Source organism: Petaurus breviceps, unplaced genomic scaffold, assembly GCF_028583685.1.
Source record: "Petaurus breviceps papuanus isolate PSGF00001 unplaced genomic scaffold, PetGlider_PUasm1.0 76, whole genome shotgun sequence".
NCBI classification, from domain to species: domain Eukaryota; kingdom Metazoa; phylum Chordata; class Mammalia; order Diprotodontia; family Petauridae; genus Petaurus; species Petaurus breviceps.
Genome location: NW_027186473.1, coordinates 57,827,182 through 57,846,963, shown reverse-complemented (window position 1 = coordinate 57,846,963; position 19,782 = coordinate 57,827,182). Strand labels below are relative to the sequence as shown.

At 38.5% G+C, this 19,782-nt stretch overlaps 2 protein-coding genes across 9 annotated transcripts in view; one reads left to right on the top strand and one right to left on the bottom strand.

Moving 5' to 3' along the window:
* ARFIP1 (ARF interacting protein 1) overlaps nt 1-679 on the bottom strand; it is a 156,127-nt gene extending 155,448 nt beyond the window's left edge. For 4 of the 6 annotated variants that reach the window (XM_069105553.1, XM_069105556.1, XM_069105557.1 and 1 more), the window contains exon 1: nt 4-268. Coding sequence is in view for 2 of the 6 variants with exons in the window: in XM_069105561.1 (XP_068961662.1) it covers nt 601-609 (9 nt within the window). In the remaining 4 variants the exon portion in view is untranslated. Of the gene's footprint in view, nt 1-3; nt 269-600 lie in introns of those variants that run through there. The other 2 variants (XM_069105561.1, XM_069105552.1) reach the window with 2 other exon arrangements.
* TIGD4 (tigger transposable element derived 4) lies at nt 8-19,054 on the top strand. Of its 3 annotated transcripts, XM_069105551.1 has the most exons (5): nt 8-143; nt 3,868-4,045; nt 4,121-4,250; nt 5,576-5,664; nt 14,813-19,054. In XM_069105551.1, exon 5 carries the CDS (start codon nt 15,405-15,407, stop codon nt 16,938-16,940), a length of 1,536 nt encoding a protein of 511 aa, XP_068961652.1. In that variant the 5' UTR covers nt 8-143; nt 3,868-4,045; nt 4,121-4,250; nt 5,576-5,664; nt 14,813-15,404; the 3' UTR covers nt 16,941-19,054. The 3 variants fall into 3 exon arrangements, 2 of the variants coding, with proteins under 2 accessions (XP_068961652.1, XP_068961651.1); XR_011171904.1 differs by lacking the exons at nt 5,576-5,664; nt 14,813-19,054 and having other exon boundaries at nt 4,121-5,565; XM_069105550.1 differs by lacking the exons at nt 4,121-4,250; nt 5,576-5,664.
* The last annotated feature ends 728 nt before the right edge of the window (nt 19,055-19,782 follow it).

Here is a 19,782-nt window from a genome sequence, read left to right as displayed (position 1 = left end):
CACCTCGAGCCTGGGGGAGGGGGGACAGGAGCCCCGGCGGCTGTCCCTGACTGCGAGTCCCGAGCCACCGGCACAGCTCTCTGCGCCTCCGAGGGTCGGTCACCCTGTCCCGAAAAGCCAGACCGGGAGCCGCGAAGCCGGAAGTGAGGAGACCGGAAGCCACGTTGCCCCTGGCCCTGGCCCTAGCTGGCCTATCTTTCGGGTTCGGCCTGGCCCCACCGGCGTCTTGGCGGTGGCCACACCTCTCGTGCCGGGAGCCCCGCCCACTCCCTCTTCCCTCCGCCCCGGCCCTCCCTGGCCTCCCAAGGGCCGTTGCCCCTCCCACTCTTTCTTCCCTCCCCGTTCTCCCCCATCCCCGCTGGAGGCCCCGCCCACCTCTCCTTTCCTCCTCCCCCCAAGTCTCTCGGCAGCGGAGGCCCCGCCTACCCCTCCTTCCTCCCCCTCCCCTCCAGGGTCTCCCCCGCTCGCCTCCCATCCTCCCCCCTCAAGCCCCTCCCGGGTTTCCCCCCCGCCCGCGGCGGCCTTAGCAACCACTTCCGGGGACTCGCTGGCTGCTGCTCAGGCGGGGCATTGGCGGGTTGGGCCAGAGTCGCCTCCCACCTGTTGCATGGAAGGGAGACCTCGCTGGCCGAGCCGGGACCTGCGCTGCACCGCGAGCCGAGAGCCGCAGCCGCCTCCAGGCCGGGGGAGGGGGGAGGGGCGGGGGGGGGGTGGCCGGGGGGGGGGGGGAGGCACTGGGACCTCGACAACCCGAGGGCGCCTTCCTGCACTCTCCCTGGCGCTGCGTCGCAGCTTCCTCCTCCCCTGCCTCCTTGCCCCGGCTGCATCTTGAGATCATTTTACAGATGAGGAAACTGAGGCCCGGAAGTTTAGGCGATGTGACCAGGGCGACCCAGGTTGTGAATATCCTGGCGAAATTCGAACCCGTGACCTCTGACCCCAGAGGAGAGTTTATGAAGCGCTTTCTACAGCACTAAGCTGACTTTCCATCTCCATTCCTTTGCATACAGCTATCTGAATAGGCCGCTGGACCTGGAGTCAGGAAGACCTGAGTTCAAATTCTGCCTCCCATCCTCACGCGCTGTGTGACCCTGGGCAATTGCGTCTCTTAGTCTATGAGCCTCAGTTTTCTCATCTGTAAAGTGGGGATAATAATAGCATATCTATCTTACCTGCCTCATCTCACTCTGTTGCTTACAACCCGAGTCACCTTGGTCAGGTGAAGCAAACATTGCCCACCCCAAGTTTCCTCATCTCCTTGTGAGGCCCAAATGAGGGAACACATGAGAGCTTTGCAAGCCTTCAAGCGCTATGGAAAGACCAGTCATTATGCTCTACAGAGGTGGGGAAGAAATACAGACAGTTATTGAGGAAGTATAGAAAGTAAAGGAGGACATTTGGATGGGGGCCTCCAGTAAGTGCAGACTGACACAGGGGAGTCTGTCAGTTGGAAATGAGCACAGAGAATAGCCAGGTGCAAAGGGGCGAACAGGCAATTGGGAAGAGGAAGGCATGTCAACCTAGCAAACAGCCCAGTTTGACAGGCCAGAAAGTGTACTGAAGGATAGTAAAGTGGAGGCAGCCGGGAGGAACAGATGGGAACCGATTTTGTTAAGTCTCAAGAGGAAATCAGGACCCACTGGAGATTTTTGAGTCATATTACCAAACCTAGGCTTTGGACTTGGCCTGAGTGTGAAGGATGCATTGAGATGTGTTTTCTTGGGGCTTGCCCTCTGCCGATAAAAGCTCTTAACTCATCTTGTAAGCTGTAGATCACAGTTCTTTGTACATTCACAGTTTTAGAGCTGGAAAGGGTCCTAATGTTTTGGGCAGAAAGTAGTCCCAGTAACTCTCTTCCCCTTCATGCCTCTTTCTACCTTATTGATCTCTGTTCTTCATTCTAGATCACTTTGGGCAGTGGAATGAGCCCAGGATTTGGAGTTAGGGTCAGAAAATTTGGGCTCAGATCCCAGCTCTGCCATTTGTAACCGTGGGGCAAGTCACAGATTCTCTGGGCCCAAGTTTCTTCATCTGTAAAATGAAGGGTTTGGACTCTATGATAGTCTCTAAGGTCTTTTCCAGCTATAAATATATGATTTTATACCTACCAAAATATCAGCTACATCTCTTCTCTCAAAGCTGTGGCTAGAGTAAAGCGAATGAGGCAGATAATGGAGAGCAGAGGCAACTCTACTAATTGGTGGTGGAAGGGAAAAAGGGTTTGAGATTCTTGCATGCAATGGGCTCTGCTTGCCACATACCCTTAGCTTACATGTTTTGGTTTTATGACTTTTTTTTTCCTTTTCCAGGATGCGCTTGATGTCTATTTTAAGCTGATTTTACTTGTATGAAAATAGAGAGAGGCTAGGGTGAATGCATATAGTGTGATTTGTTCCCCTCCGATCCCTCTTGTCTTGGGTTCATCACCCTTCTGGGGAAAGGACTCTTAAATTCTTTCTTTTTCATCATCACTCCTTTCCTCCCTCATAAAGGGTAGCTGTTAAAAGTCTACTTGTAAGTTTCCATAGTCAAGCCATATTCCTAGTGCAGCTGTTAAATTTCCTCACATCCTGTGAAAATTCTAGGTCACCAAAAATATGTTTAGAGTCTCCTGAATCTAATAATCCTTTTTTTTTTTTGTCATTACTGCATGCTTTCCCTTACTGAGAGCAGTGACCCCAAACTCTTGTTTGTGTGAGGAGCTGTTTTTAAAAACAGGTGGTTCGGTTTTTAAGAGTAGAAACTATAACATAAATACAAAACAGCCTATATCTAACTAGCAGCAACAATATAGCTTGCAGTGGATTCTACTGCCTGGGAATATTGTTAGTTTTTGGGTAGAAGACACTAACATTTTTGTCTCTTGTAGCAAAGGGTATCCCAATTGAAGGATGCTTGCTATTGAGAGAATATGGAATCAAAAAAGATCTGGAACATAGTAAATGAAGCTATTTGGTTACTTGAGATCAAAAGTGGTAAACTAATGGCCTAGTGAAAGAATGAAATACTGCCAGCTAAAAGGCAAATGTATTCATTGGGAGAAAGGGGCTAGAATGAGCAATAGTTACTTAGTGATTGAGTTTGTTTGGTAGTTCAAGCTAGGGGAACAGGAGATGGGAATAGCTAATTTTACTTGGATTGTTTAGGACACAGATTTTACTGTTAGAAATGTGGTATTTTAGTACTTTGTACATGAAGAAGGACTTATGTAGCCAGTTACTAGGGCTGATAGCCTTCCATCTAATGTACTACTAATCTGACTTTCCACAGTGTATTCATGATAACTGCTGCTAGGTAGAGGTGCTGCTGGTGATTGTTTTTCCAGATGGATTAATCAGCCCTGTGCGAGGTGCTGTTCTGGGTGATTGGTGAACTTAATCCTAAAACCTAGCACTATTCTGTATAAGGAAATGCATAGGAATACCCCTGCCTCTATCGCTACTATCCCAAGGGAAATTAGAATGCTAGCAGACTTGGGGAAAATAAGGGCAGCTGGTTTTTTCAGCTGCTGATGGAAAATAGTGAAATCCTCTGCAAGTTCTTGCTGCTACAATTTACCTGTCCCTTTGGGATAGTGAGTGCAGCCGTTGCTTTTCTTTTAGTCTTAGGGAAAAGTATTGGACTAACTGATCGGCCTAAACTTAGCACTGTTCCTACTTAGATAAAGTGATCTTGTCTTTTACCAGGACTTTTGCCAGGAGGTGGGATCCAAGTTGCCTGCCCAACAGCAAAAATGTTTTACATTCTAGTCTATCCCATTGGCATTAGTGTTTTGGGGGAGTTGGAAGAAGCAAAAAGAAGAACTGCTTCCCTGTTCTTTGTGCCAGAGAGGTAACCTGTAGGATTTTTTTTTCCTTCTTTTTTTAGACCTGGTTCATTTTCCTTTGGGACAGTATTGGACAAGCCACTTAACTCCTATTTGCCTCAGTTTCTCATCTGTAAAATGAGGACACGATGGAGAAGGAAATGCAATATCTTTGCCAAGAAAACCCCATGGGTCATGTAGAGTCAGACACGACTGAACAACAACAAAGAATGCTTCAAGGTTTGTAAAACACTTTATATCTGACTTTCACAACAACCCTATGAAATAGGTGCTATTATTATCTTGTTTTTACAGATGAGGAATCCAAGGCTCCAAGAAGCTGTGACATGGTCAGGATCACACAGACTTCCTGTCTGAAAGGCTGGCATTTTATCCACTATACCACCAGCTGCCAGAAATGCAGTTTTTTTGCTGCTAAATTTTGGTCTGATTTTTGCTGACTACTTAGTACTGTGAGGAAGGATTTACTGAAACCTTATTTTATGCCAATCAGTATTAGTTTAGTGTGATTACATAGGGTTAGTGATTATGAGTGTTATACTTGTCTATCAATTTATTAGTCTGTCTAGTTAACTAACAGATAGGAATTCCATGTATAAACACATTTGATACATATTTTATTTAGGGATAATTAATTAAGATAGATTCTTTGTTATCATGAGTTTATATTAGATTAGATTACATATGTGTTATTTGTAATATATTATATAATTTATAATAATAATTTTATGATAAACTTTAAACTTCAAGATTATAAGTTCACTTGCTTGTTAGGAAGTTTACTTGTTTAATCATAGGAAACTAACTAGAGGACCGCTACCCCTTTCTTCCTGATGAGTAGGTAATGACCTAATGATATGAAAAATCCTCCAGCTATTTTCAATTGTCCCTCCACCCTTATGCTCCTGTTGTTGGGGAAACAGGCCTGTGGGCATTTGGCCAGTAGGCCTATAAACACTTGACCAATGCTGGACTTTGCTGGAGCAGCTTACAGCTGTCAATTGCCCAATGAGGGGAGATGACCATGAGCACTTGGCCGACAAGTGACCCTCTTTGCTGGTCTGTGTCCTGCCTGTCTACTGACCTTTCAGCCCATGTGGATGCCACCCAGCCCATGGGTCTGCCTCTTTAATCCTGTAGGTCCTGCTGGAAAGGTCAAGATATAGATGCGTCAGCCAATTGGAGGGTCACAGTCAAGATCTTTCAACTAATGAGACTCTATATTCTACTGTGCCTCTTCTGTATCATCTGGGTATCAAACATTATAAAACCAAGGCCCTAAAGGGAGGGGGAATCTCAGAACATGAGGAAGACCCGAGGTCCCATCCATTGATAGAGGTCCACTCCCTTTAATAAGCAGTTATTGGCTTGGAGTTGTGCTTCAATGTCTTTATTGCAGACTGGACAGTTTTGGACTCCATGGTACCAAAAGGGCTGAGGGATACTGCTTGAATTAGAGGAGCACTTAAAATCCCTCTCAACCCTAATAGTACTCTGTACATAAGCAGCATCAAGGTTTCGACTGGTGTGATTAGGCTTTCTACTGGGAATACAATAATAGATTTTAGACTTTTTGTATTAGTTTTGGGGACAAAGATTTGGAGGACCAAAAAAAAACCTGAGAAATCTGGAAGAGGAGCAAGTATAAAGGAATATGAACTCTGTTCTTTTTTTAAATTGAATTTTAATTTTTTTAATTGTTAAGCATTTTTTCCCTGCCATTCTCCCTCCCCTGATGAAAAAAAAAAGGAAAACAAAATGCTTGTCACAAGGAAGCATACTAACGGAAAACAAATCCCTGTGTTGACAATAGAAGAGATCTCTTTTCTTAATAAATGGTAGGTAAGATGTATACATGGAAAAAGCAGTTGAAAAACTTTAAATATGTCATTAGAACTACCAAGGAGTATTTTAAAATGTGAATATTTTTTTTAGTCGTTATCATCTTAAGCATGGCTATAAGTAATAGAATAACTGTTCTTGTTTGGTCAGTGCCTTTATTTTCCACTTCTGAGAATGAAAGCTATCTCAGCCATGTGTTTTTTTTTTCCTACCAATTAGACTTTAGCTGTTGGTTATATGACAGCAGCTAGATGGTGCAGTGAGTAGAGTACCTTACCTGAAGTCAGGAAAACTCATCTTCCTGAGGTCAAATCTGGTCTCAGATACTTACTAGCTGTGTCACCCTGGGTAAGTCACTTAACTCTTTGCCTCAGTTTCCTCATCTGGAAAAAAAGAGCTGAGAAGGAAATGACAAAGCACTCCAGTATCTCTTCCAGAAAACCTCAAATGGTGTCATGAAGTCATACACAGTTGAAAAACAACAAAGCTGGTTAAATGTGCAAATTTCAGTCTAATAAAAGCAGCTGTTTGTTTACTCTGGGGGTTCAGTGAAGTACAAAGTATATGTTTCTGAAAAAAACTATTGGAAAATGTTGCTATCATTTGGTGGTGTGTATTTGAATAGGTGACAAATCCTGATCACACTGGAGTGGGAATCAAGTCCTGGTTCCTCCCCTTCGTACCAGTTTGACTGTGGACAATCTCCAGTAACAAGCATTTTATTTTTATTATATATTATATATATATTATTTATATATATATATATTATTTTTATTAAAATTTATTAAAAATAATATATATATTATTTTTAGCAGTTTAAAGTTTACAAAATGCTTTACATATTTGTTAATTCATTTGATCCTCTGTGAGATAGATACTATTATTATCTCTATTTAACAGAAGAGGAAACTGAGGCACAGAGCAGTTACTTGCACAGAGCAGAACTTGCCCAGGTTCACCCAGTCAGTGAATGGTGGGATTTGAACTCAGGTCTTCCTGAATCCAAGTTTTATGCTTTATTCACTGTACCAAAGTTTACTTATTTTGGTCTCAGTTTCCTCATCCATAAAATAAAGAGAATATAATAGATCACCTTTAATGTTCCATCCACCTCCAATAATATTGAAGCGGGTAAACTAGCAAAGAGTTAAACAGCTTCTGGCAGATGAATGGCATATTCTGAATAGAACGATTTCTGTCTTTCCTTTTGAAGTTGGAGAATCCTGGTTACTTCCTGAGAAGGGAATTGGTACTGTAATAAGGGAAACTGATTATGGTTGCTTAATGGAGAGTATAGAGGGCCCCTCAGGAATGTTTGATGCAGTTGAAGCTTGAGAAAGTTGCTGGATATGGGAGAATGGAGAATGTGGGTATAATGGATTAGATAACGTTGGCTCCTAACTCTTCTCCAGGGAAGAAGGCTGACTTTTTGTGGTTTGGCATTAGAGATGTGTTAGTTTCAGGAATGGAGATATATTGAATTTAACCACCCAGGATGGCTACTGTTATAGAAATAAATGTAGGTTGCTATCTTAATTTAGGAATCATTCATTTGTCTTTTGCCAAGAAGTTATCTCCTTTTTTATTGACTAGTAGAAATGACTAACCATTAATAATAGACAAAATGCTATCTTCTATCTCTCATTTGGGAGATAAGAACGGATATGGGTAAATGTATTAGGATGAGAGCAAGAATTAGAAATGAAGGTACTTATTTCTGACTTAACTGTAAATTAACCAGGGGAGAAAAAGGAAACTTGGAAGACTCCTCTTTCTTCTTGGATGGGTCTGTTAGTTGTTTTTCCTTATTCGAGAGATTGGGCTCCTGTTTCTTTTTTGATTAGTAGAGATTGGTTGTTTTCTGACCAGGGCAAGAGATTGGCTTGGGTTGAATGGAACATTCCGTATGTTAGTAAAAAGGGCAGCTCTCCCTGCTTCCCAGTGTAGTTGTTATTTGTCCTCACAGTTGATAATGGCCTATTATTTAGTGAGGTTCTGGGGTGTTTTTCTTCCTTTTAAGAACTGGAGCAGGTTCATGCTGTGTGCTTAGGATGTGTCTGTGGTTGGAGCTAGCTGACCACCTTTGTGGTATGACTTAAGGGCTGCCGCCAGGCCCTTCTTTTCTCAAGATACTTATCTCTTGCACTAGCCTCCCATATAACATGGTTCTCTCATCCCTTGTACCCTGAAATTCCTTCTTTGAAAGTTTTCCCTTCAGATAATACTATTCTAGGATTTGAAGCTGAAATGCTTTTGGATCATCTAGTCCAACCCCTCATTTGATAGGTTAGGAAACTAAGACATGGAGAGGAATAGTGAGCTGGTGAAGATCACACAAGTCACAGGAGTATGTATTTAAAGCTAGAGAAAACCTTGGAGATCCTCATCCAGTCCCCTCATTTAAAAAAAAAACAGTATTGATACTTTTATAACACATTCCTTTCCAAATATCCATCTGTTCCACTCCCTTATCCAGGTTGTCTTCTCTTGTAACAAAGATTTTAAAATCAGCACTAGTGCAGCAAAATCAATAAAAACATTGACTGTGTATGATGCTATATACATCAGACCACACTCACCTCTTCAAAGAAAAGAGGGAAGTACATTTTCTCATCTTTCTTCAGGAGCTAACATTGCTATTATAGTTACACCAGAATTTAATTTCATTTATTGTTCTTTCCATTTGCATTAGGATAATCATTGTGTATTTTGTTTTCTTGTTTCTGTTAACTTCAGTCTTCATTGGTTGATTGAAGTCTTCCCATGCTTCTCTGAATTTCTCTAATATTACTATAGCACAATAATATTTTATTGCAGTTGTGTACTGAAGCTTGAGCACTCAATTTACTTCCATTTATTTTCTACTACAAAAAGCATTGCTGTGAATATTTTGATATGTTTATAATCCTGTCTTTTTTCCATAAGAAAACTGAGTCCATAGAGGAAAGAGGTTGTCTGAGGTCTTACAATTGGCAAGTGAAAAATCCCATGATGTGAAATGAGGTTCTCTTGCTCTAAAATCTAATATTCTTACTTTTTAAAATGTTTTTAAAATTTTTGTAGTTACATGGAAAAACAATTTTTAACATTCAGTTGTTTTTTCCTTTTTGCAGGGGGGAAGGCAGGGCTATTGGGGTTAAGTGACTTGCTCAAGGTCTTATGGCTAGTAAGTGTTAAGTGTCTGAGGCTGCATTTGAACTCAGGTACTCCTGACTCCAGGGCCAGTGCTCTATTCACTGAGCCACATAGCTGCCCCCAACATTCAGTTTTTTTAAATTTTGAATTCCAGATTCTCTCCCTTCTTTCCTCCCCTCCACCCTCATTGAGAAGGCAAGAAGCTTGATATAGGCTATACATGTGTCGTCATACAAAACATATTTCCATATTAGTCACGTTGTGAAAGAAAACAAACCCCCCCAAAAAAAACCCCACAAGAAAAATAAAGTTTAAAAATTTGCATTGATTTGCATTCAGATTCCATGAGTTCTTTTTCTAGATATGGATAGCATTTTTCATCATAAATCCTTCAGAATTATCTTGGATCATTGTATTGCTGAGAATAGCTAAGTCATTCACAATTGATCATCATACTATATTACTGTTATTGTGTACAGTGTTCTGGTTCAGCTCACTTCACTTTGCATCAATTCATGTAAGTCTTTCCAGGTTTTCTGAAGCCCTCCTGCTGATCATTTCTTATAGCACAATACTATTCCATCACAATCATATACCAAAACTTTTCCAACCATTCCCCAATTGATGGACATCCCCTCAATTAACAATTCTTTGCCACCACAAAAAGTGATGTTATAAATATTTCTGTACATATAGGTTATTTTACTTTTAAAAAATCTCTTTGGGATACAGATCTAGTAAAGATATTACTGAATCAGAGGGTATACACAATTTTATAGCCCTTTGAGCATAATTCCAAATTGTTCTTCAGAATGTTTGGACCAATTTACTACTCCACCAACCATTCATTAATGTACCTATTTTCCCCTACTCCCTCCCCTCTAGCATTTCTCATTTCTAATACGTGTGAACAGGTACCTCAAAGTTGTTTTAATTTTCATTTCTCTAATCAATAGTGATTTAGAATGTTATTTCATATGACTATAGATAGCTTTGATTTTTTTCTTCTGAAAACTGTATATTTATATCTTTTGACCATTTATCATTTGGGTAACGGTTCTTATTTTTATAAATTTGACTCAACTCTATACTAATACTTATTTGAGAAATGAGGACTTTATCAGAGAAACTTGCTATAAATTTTTTTTTATATTACTTTATTGTCTATGGTACCTTCTAGCAAAGTGTGCAAAATACTAATCTTGCTCATATAAAAACTGCAACTTTTTTATTATTGGTACAATGTATTGTTTTACTTTTTTTTTCCTCTTAAATAAATATGGTCAGAATTATTTCTGGATGCCTGAAGCATTTTCCTTTGACCTCAGAGTTCTGGAATTTGACTATACTGTTTCATTTTGGGATCTCTTTCAGGAGGTAGTCAGTATATTTTTTCCATTTTACCCTTTATATCTAAGATATTGGGAGTAGTTTTCCTTGTTAATTTCTTGAAATATAATGTCCAACCTCTGTCTTTTAGATAGCCCCGTAATTCTCTTTTTATTGTTTTTTGTTTTTTTTTGCTTTTTGGAGGGCAATTGGGATTAAGTGACTTGCCCAAAGTCACATGGCTAGTCAGTGTGTCAAGTGTCTGAGGTCAGATTTTAACTCAGGTCTTCCTGCCTCCAGGGATGATGCTCTATTCACTGTGCCACCTAACCGCCCCAAGCCCAGTAATTCTTAAGTTATCTTTCCTTAATCTATTTTCCAGGTCAGTTGTTTTTTGATGAGATATTTCACATTTCCTTCTCTTTTAAAAAGCTTTTTTGACTTTGATTTACTGTTTCTTGATGTCTCATGGAGTCTTTAGCTTCTGTTTACCCAGTTCTAATTTTTAAGGAATTATTTTCTCCAGTGAGACTTTGTATCTTTTTTCCATTTGGCTAATTCTGCTTTTCTGTGAAGTGATTCTGCAGTGAATTTTTGTGTGTCTTTTACCATTGGTCTTATTCTTTTTTTAAGGTGCTATTTTCTTTAGCATTTTTTGTCTTGCTTTTACCAAACTGTTAATTCTCTTTTCATAATTTTCTTACAGCATTCTCATTTCTTTTCCTAATTTTTCTTCTGCCACTCTTAGCTCTTTCTTTAACTCTTTATAAAGTCAATCACAAGCAGCTCTCCTGAGGACTGCTGCTGTGAATCACTTCAAGAGTCTAATCACATAGTATAATGAACTCTTTATTTATTCAGCAATAAACTAAAGCATAGCATTCAAGAAACCAAACTGTAACATTCACAACAATAAAACATAACAATTTATTACTAAGGTGGCCACGTAGTCTTAAACAAAACATGCCATTCAGTATATTTTATAGTCATCTTTAAAGGGTTGCAGAAAATACAAACACCATCCACCCCTCCATCACAGTAAGTTATAATCTCCTCAGTCAAGACAGAGTGTCCAAGTAAAGTCCTCTTTCATCTTGACTAGAGACTGGCTTTCAATTATCCTTAAGCCAATCATCCTCAAGGAGTAGCAGAAAGTGCAAAGGTCACAGTAAGTTACAGATCTCATCAGTCAATATGGAGTATCCAAAGTAAAGTCCTCCTTCATCTTTACTTAAGGCTGGCTTTTAAACCCCATGGCTCCTTCTCCACTGGCTGACCATTACCAACTCTTGCCTGGATTCACACATAGGCAGCTCCCTGCTTCTGTTCCATATCTCAACTCACAGGAACTGTTCTACTCCAAGCTCTTTTCAGTTTCTTAAACAGATCTTAACAGGGCTATAACAATATTTATACATGTTATCTGCACTATCATCTCAATTCACTTTTTTTCTGAGAAATCAACATAGAACAACAGATAGGGCCGCTCTCTAAGAAATCAGCACAGATTAACAGACAGGGCATCTGTCAGAGAAACCAATACAGAACAACAGGGCTTCTGTCTAAGAAATCAACACAGAGTAATAGATAGGGCTTCTGTCTGAGAAACCAATACAAAATAACAGACAGGGCTTCTGTCTGAGAAATTAGTACAGAACAACAGACAAGACTTCTGTTGAGAAAGTAGCACAGATCAACAGACAAAGTACCAACATTAGAAACATTCTCTCTCAGTTCTACCTGCTCCTAGCTCTGCTTGTGCTCTTAGCTGCTCCTTCCTGTTCCACCCTTTTTGCAAACTCCTCCCACTGTGAGCTCCCATGTGATTACATTTGGCCCATTAAGGGGCAGGGAAGATCTTCAAATTCCCTTAGGCCTATTAAGAGCAGGGAAGATCTTCAAACTCTTTTAGACCTATTAAGACTCTTGATACAGTCAAAGGCAAGGCTCAAAGGCACTTGATTAGCTAAAACTCAATCGAGAAAATCAGCAAAAAATCCTATTTTGCTTGCTATTACACTCTTCCACAAATTCTTCTTGGGCTTGGGTCCAATCAGCGATTTTCTTTGAGTCTTTGTAGCTGTTTTTATATTGTTGTCTTCTTAGCTTATGTCTTGGTCTTTCCTTCCAGTGTTGTAGCTTTTTATCATCAAATTCTCAATAACATCTGTGGGAGCAAAACAAGATCCCATAATGTCCCTTCTTATAGTAAATAATGTGGAACTATAGAGTACTTTTGAATAGGACAGTCCCAGTTTACTAGGAAGGTTATTCTGACATGTATATAAAGCAAGAGTACTTGACCTTTTTTTGTGGCCTGGACCCCTCAGGCAATCTGATGAAATCTTTGGGCCCCATTTTCAAAATGTTTTTAAATGCACAAAAAGATATATAGGATTGCAAAGGAAACCAATAATACATAGATATGGTTTAAAAATTTTTTTTTAACTTGTGAACTCCAGGTATAAAAGATGAGTTGAAAAAAGTAAAGACAGGGAGACCAATTTAGAGCCTTTTAAAATAGTCCAAAAAGGGAATAATGAAGATATCAGTTAGAGGTTATAACTATCATGTAAGTCAACAAGCATTTATTAAGCACCTACAATTGATGAGGTGCAATGTCATCAGATTTGAGGTACAAGGTAGGTGTGTGTGTGTATGTGTGTGTGTGTGTGTGTGTGTGTGTGTGTGTGTGTGTGTGTGTGTGTGGTATCTTGAAAGAAATCCCACTCAGGCTGTCTTCAAATCAAGTAAAGGCATTTATTCTGGGTAATATGCCAAGCAGGTTCTTCCTTAAGGGAGGTAGCAGCCTCTCAAGGGAGGCAGCTCCTTAAGGGAGCATGCTACTAGCCAGGAAAACCTAGGGATTCTTATAAAGGAAACCTGCCCTGTGAGCAGGGAGATGAGGTAGTCAGGGATATACCTGCCAGGGGTGGTTGCTCAGAGTTCCATTCCATTGTCCAGCCCATTTGTGCAGAGCAGAGGGCAAATGTTAATCTCATCTCCAGAAAGGCTAGTCACTATGTGCCCAGCTCTGGGATACAAAGAAAGAAAGGCACAAATTTACAGTCTCTGCTGTCAAGGAGCTCATAGTTTAATGGAGAAAGCAACATGCAAACAGCTATATGCAAACAAGACATATACAGGATGATTTGGAGATGTTCTGAAAAAGGAAAGCACTAAGGGTAAGGGGGGCCAGGAAAGCCTTTGTGCAGAGGTGGCCTTTTATCTGATACTTGGAAGAAACCAGGGAAGCCAGGAGGAGCAGATGAGCCTTACCTCCTAGCCAGTTTTATCCCCGCTGGTCCTGGAACATGTTTCATTTTCTTTCCTCCATAACTTTACCCATGCTGGAATACTTGGTTCACATTTCTGCCTATCAAAATCCTTCCCATTGTTCCAGAACCAGCTCAAAGAATCATCTAAGAACAGCTTCTGTAGAAAGTGATCTCTTATCAGAACGTCCTTAGGCCTTTGTTTGTACAATTAATGAAACACTCCCCTCTATTCCCAGAGAAATAGAATGTAAACTCCTCAGGGTCAGGGACCAGCTTTATTTTTGTCTTTGTAGTTTTCTTTTTGGAGGGCAATTGGGGTTAAGTGACTTGCCCAAGGTCACACGTCTAGTTAAGAGTTAAGTGTCTGAGACTGAATTTGAACTCAGGTCCTCCTGACTCCAGAGCCAGTGGTCTATTCACTGCACCACCTAGCCACCCCTGTCTTAGTATTTTTAAGTACCCATTTTAAGCACCTTGCACTTATGTAGTCATTGTTATATTGAATTGTCTTTTAGTTATATGTGTCTAATATATAATCTCTTGTATGGAAAATAAATACTTTGAGGTCAGGGGCTATGTGTTAATGTGTCTTTGATTCTCCCTATCCCCCAGGCAAAGAGTGTACAATTGTACAGTTGAATGAATTTAGATGGTTTTAGTTCCGTGTTGGATTAATAGAAAAAGATGAAGTTTATTATGTATATTTAGAGTAATGTTTAGATTTTTAAAGGAAATACTTCCTTTAAAGATACTTTAAAAGTACTTCCTACCAGAGTCCTATGAAGTAGTCACTGTTTCCAAAAGTAGGAAATAGGTAATTTGGTTATATAGAGAAGATTGGCTTCAGAGTTCAATCTGTCTGGGTTCAAGTCCCATCTCTGACACATACCAGCTGGGTGATCCTGGACAAGACACCTAACCTTTCAATGACCCTAAGCAATGATCCATTACATTGCATATGTGTATTGGTAGACAGTTTCCTCATTGGGAGCTCCTTACATGGATGATATCACAGCCCTGAACATTCTCCTCCATGCCAAAAGTAGATTATGACAACTGTCTAGTTTTATTCTCATTCAACTGCATGCAAAAGATAGCCATGAAGAAGCTAGCTAGTGTCACTTTTAGTTCTTTTATTTTTGTTATGGCACATTTTGGAAACAGATTAAATTTACTTTATTTCTGTCGCATATATAAAGCGCTTATTTAGATAGACTGTGAACACTTATTGCGATGGATCCAGGGGACTTTCAAAGAGAAAACATGTAAGAAATTAACATTTCCTCTAAAAAACTCTTGAGTTTTATTTTCAGAAAGTCTCTGAAGTTCTTTTTTTTAATCATAATTAATTGGGATAACCGATGCTATATTATCTTCTAACATTGCTCCTTCTTTCTTATAGTTTCAAGAGACTGGGGAAGCTACACAGTGACACAGCAATCTCAGAGGGATTCTTCTCCTTTCCCAACCCTGGAGAGACAAGGAAAATTAACTAAAGCATTTTTTCATAACAATAATTTTGCTTAAAAAATGCTTTCCCTCTTATTTCTGAACTGTTTGAAGGAGACCAACTAAAAAGAAATGGGGAGTGTTTGTGAATAAATGAAAAATGTCTTCAAAGGACTGATGCTCCAGAAATGTATCAGCAGGCTCTGAAATGTCTGACATAAGGAGATTTCTATTTTTGTTTGACTTCTGGAACTTAGTTTGAACTAAAAATGGAGTCACAGATTGCCCAGAGAAGACCTTTTTCCTCATTAGGTTTGCTAGCCTGGTTATAATTTTTCTTTCAGTAAACTCAAATAACTTAAATGAGATATTTTGATATTAATCTCTTGGAGTATCCATACAACTACTTGGATACTTTAGATGTTTGCCAAGTTTTTGCATCTGAGGTGGGACAGACTGCATCAGATTGTGTCACACTGGAAAACGTTTAAGGAAGCTGGTAAAAGGAAGCAAAAAAAGAAATCTCTTCAGAAACTCTGCATGAGATGGCAGAGGCTTCAGTGCGTCCCTTACCTCTCCCTGTAACAAGGAAAAAGAAAAGTTTGTCTATTGAAGAAAAGATTGACATCATAAATGCTGTAGAAAGTGGTAAGAAAAAAGCAGAGATTGCAGCCAAATATGGAATAAAGAAAAATTCACTGTCTTCAATTATGAAGAATAAAGATAAGATTCTAGAAGCCTTTGAATCTTTAAGATTTGACCCCAAAAGAAAAAGACTCAGAACTGCTTTTTACACAGATCTGGAGGAAGCATTAATGAGGTGGTATCGAATTGCCCAGTGTCTAAACATACCAGTTAATGGTCCAATGCTGCGTCTCAAAGCTAATGATTTTGCTCAGAAACTGGGACATAATGATTTTAAGTGCAGTAATGGTTGGCTAGATCGCTTTAAATCAAGATATGGTTTAGTATTCAGATCTCAGCCAGTAGAAACTGCGGCAGCATCATTAGATGCTGCGACTATCTGGTCCCAAAATGTGCTTCTATATTATTTAAATGATTATCACCCCAAGGATATATTTAACATAAAAGAGACCGGGTTGCTGTATCAAATGTTACCTACTAATACTTTTGCATTTAAGGGGGAAGCCTGTTCAATTGGAAAACTAAGCAAAGAAAGGATAACTGTAGTGGTTGGGGCAAATATGGATGGTTCAGAAAAACTTCCTTTGCTTATTATTGGGAAAAATAAAAACCCACATTGTTTTAAAAATATAAAGTCACTGCCTGTAGATTATGAAGCAAACAGAATGGCATGGATGACTTCACAAATCTTTGAGCGATGGATGCGAAAGCTTGATGAAAAATTTCAAGCCCAGAAACGTCGAGTTGTGGTTTTTCTTGATCCTTTATTGGCACATCCAGAGGTGAAGATTCTAAAGTCCACTCAACTCGTTTTTTTCCCTTCATCTTTATCTCCCAAATTTGTAGCTATGAAACAAGGTGTAATTAAAAACGTTAAGGTCAAATACCGATTCTGTCTGGTCAAGAAATTTTTAGACTCTGTTGAAAGCAGCAAAGAATTTACTTTCTCTCTGCTAGATGCAGTTGATATGTTGCATCTGTGTTGGAGGACTGTAACCCCAGAGACTATTGTTGAGAGTTATGAAAAGGCAGGATTCAAATCACAACATGGAAAAAGTGGAAAAACAAATATGGAGACTGAAAATGGCCTAGATTTAGTTACTCATGCTCTAGGTGCAGGAGTAGAGTTTCCTGAAGGTTTATCTCTGGAAGAATATGCATCCCTGGATGAGGATTTGGTGACATGTGAAACAGTGTCGGATAGTGAGGTATGGACCAAAGAGAGTAAAACAAATGAAACTGATTGCTATACTTCTGATGAAGAGGATGAAGACGGATCTCCAGAAACAGAACTACCTTTGCCATCAAAAACTGAGGCACTGACTGCTTTAGAAACCCTTAAAAGATTTGTCAGAAGTCAAGAAATCAATGGCACCACCCTTCATGATTCTTTAGCAGATCTTGAAAATTTTATTCAGTGTTTATCATTTAAGTAATTATCCAGTGTAAGTTTTCTAAAGAGTAATAGATTTTCCTAATTTCATATTAAAATTTGAGTACAAATGAAAAGTATAGTTAGCTAGGTAAAAATCAAAAATGAAAAACAGATTGTCTTGGTAACTTATGATTTAAATGCAAAAACCTTTCCTCTGAGTTACAAAGTCGCCTAGGTAAAGTGAATTTTTAAAATGCCATTTAGTTGTGATGATTAAGTAAACAAAAAACTTAAATTTCAAACAAGCAATATAGGTTTGGGATATTTTCCTCAGGCTCTTTACTTAGGAAATATAACCTATATCCCCCCAAATAAAGATAATTTGTACTCCCAGCTGCCTACAGATTGAATTGTAATTCAAGTAATATATATTTTCTGCTTCTTTTCAGAAGTGCAGATTAAGTTCCTGACAATTTAAATTGATCTCTGTTGAGGAATCAGTAACTAAGGTGAACAGAAACCCATTTTCAAAACATCTTATTTTCAGAAGCATGAACAAAGATGGCTCCAAGTGTATATTGTAGAAGTGATGAATATTATAGATTAATAAGTTTTTGTAGCTATGTGTGTTGTAATAGGATTTCTATGAAGAAGGAAACTTTGCCTTACTGACTTCTTCAGGTAGTCTAATGAGATTCAGATACTTTCTTTTGCTTGCCATGTAGCCTGATTTTTTCCTAGGGACTTCTGATATATTAAAAAAAAAAAATAACTATAAAAAGCAGCAATTTATTTTCTTACAAAAATAAGATATACAAAGTGAGCACAACTTTGTACAGTTATATACATACATATATACGACATGTACTCATAAATGACTCATTATTTAAAGTGTTGTAAATAAAGGATCAGATAAAGGAATGATACTTCACAAAGTTTTTTTGATATATGTATAACTTGTGGTGGAGGTAGATCTTTCCAAAATGCTTTTTTATCTATATTAAATATAAATACAGCATTATTGTACAGTATCTGCATTCAAAATTATGCCAGATTCTTATGGAATTTATTATGCTAAGTAATACAAATTTCATGAGTGCTAAAATTTGTAAAATATACATGACACAAACATTTTTATTTATAAAAGAGAAACTCATACATGCTATTAAATATTTCTCTAATTTTGCCAATATTTACTTTTTTAATCTAAGCAATTTAGTTTTTTTTGTTTTGATGAAAAATGTATTTTAAAAAAACATGAATATCTTGTTAGCCATATTTTTATCAAGTCACTTTTATATGCAGATCTTACCATATTTGTTTAAATTTTCCTTTGGAATAGTGATATTCACACTGATTGCTTTTATTGTATTAAAGGACATTAATATGGTCCTAAAAGTACATGATGAAGTAATGTATATTATATGTTACTTTAATGTAACTCACTGTATTTCCAAAATTCTGGTTGAATTTTATTGATTCTTACTGTGTATTGAAATATTTTTCATTGTTTATTTTAAAAATTTATCCTTGTCTATCTGGCCAAGGTACATAAAGTTAATTAGTTCCCCAAAAATGGAATTTTATGTTTAAAATATTTTCCTCTACCCACTCAAGTCTGACTGCAGGAAATAAACTGACTGCAATATTGACTTGTTACTCTTTCAGCATTAAGTAGTCTAGCCTTAACTTACTAGTATTAAGAAGGGGTTTTTTAAAGGAGAAAATTAGTAATTTATATTTCTTAAAGATCTTTACACGTGGTTTTAAAACTTAAACATTCACAGTCACATTTGCATTTGTTACTGTTTATCACTTTGTGACAAGAAAGAGCTAGTGTCATAATGGGAACTTAAATAGTCATACACTGTCTTCTCCCATGAAATACATGGTTTGCCAGTCAGCTTTCTGTGACCCTGTGGAAGCCAGTCTGTGAATCAGAAAAAATTATTTTATTTGTGTATTCAATTCAACAACTATTTATTAAGGTGATTAGAATGCAAATATAGGGAGGGGGAAAGCCCCTGGCCTCAAAGATCTTATATTCTTATGGAATTGAAGAGACATTATGATGACAGGTAGTCTACCTGATGACATTATTCTAGACTATTCTATATAATTCTGTTTTTATTGTCTTTATTATGACTAACACAATAAAGCAATATCTGTTTTAAATGTTTTGCTCTAATTTCTGAAGGTTCATCCTTATTTTCCTGGGACAGAAGTCCATAATTATATTATAAAATAATTTATAAAATTATAAAATAATTATAAAATAAGATATGAATATTAATAAATGAAGGACAGCTGGGTACAGTAGGTCAGGGAGGTGGTGCAGTAGATAGTGTACTGGCCCTGGAGTTAGGAAGACTCCTCTTCCTGAATTCAAATCCAGCCTCAGACCCTTCCTAGCTGAGTGACACTGGGCAAGTCACTTGACCCTGTTTGCCTCAGTTTTCTCACCCATGCAATGAGCTGGAGAAGGAAATGGCAAACCACTCCAGTATTTTTGCCAAGAAAATCCCACATGGGGTCACAAGAAGTCAAACACTACTGAAAAAAATACTGAACAACAATTGCAAAATGAGAGTTTGAGAGAATGATTAAAGCTTTAAAATTCAGAGGCTGTGTGATGCAGTAGAAAAAAAGCACCAGACTTAGAGTCAGAAGACCTAGGTTCAAAGCCTACTTTGCCATTTACCTCCTGTGATATATTAACTCCCCCAAAAAAGAAGAAAAAGGGGGCAGCTAGGTGGCACAGTGAATAGAGCACAGACCCTGGAGTCAGGAGGGCCTGAGTTCAAATATGGCCTTGGGCATTTAACACTAGCTGTGTGACCTTGGGCAAGTCACTTAACCCCAATTGCCCTGCCTTCCCTCCCCTTAAGAAAAAAGGAAAAGAT

What these genes read in the sequence shown, in the direction of transcription:
- TIGD4 (XM_069105550.1), top strand. Translation starts at nt 15,405, where the DNA reads ATGGCAGAGGCTTCAGTGCGTCCCTTACCTCTCCCTGTAACAAGGAAA.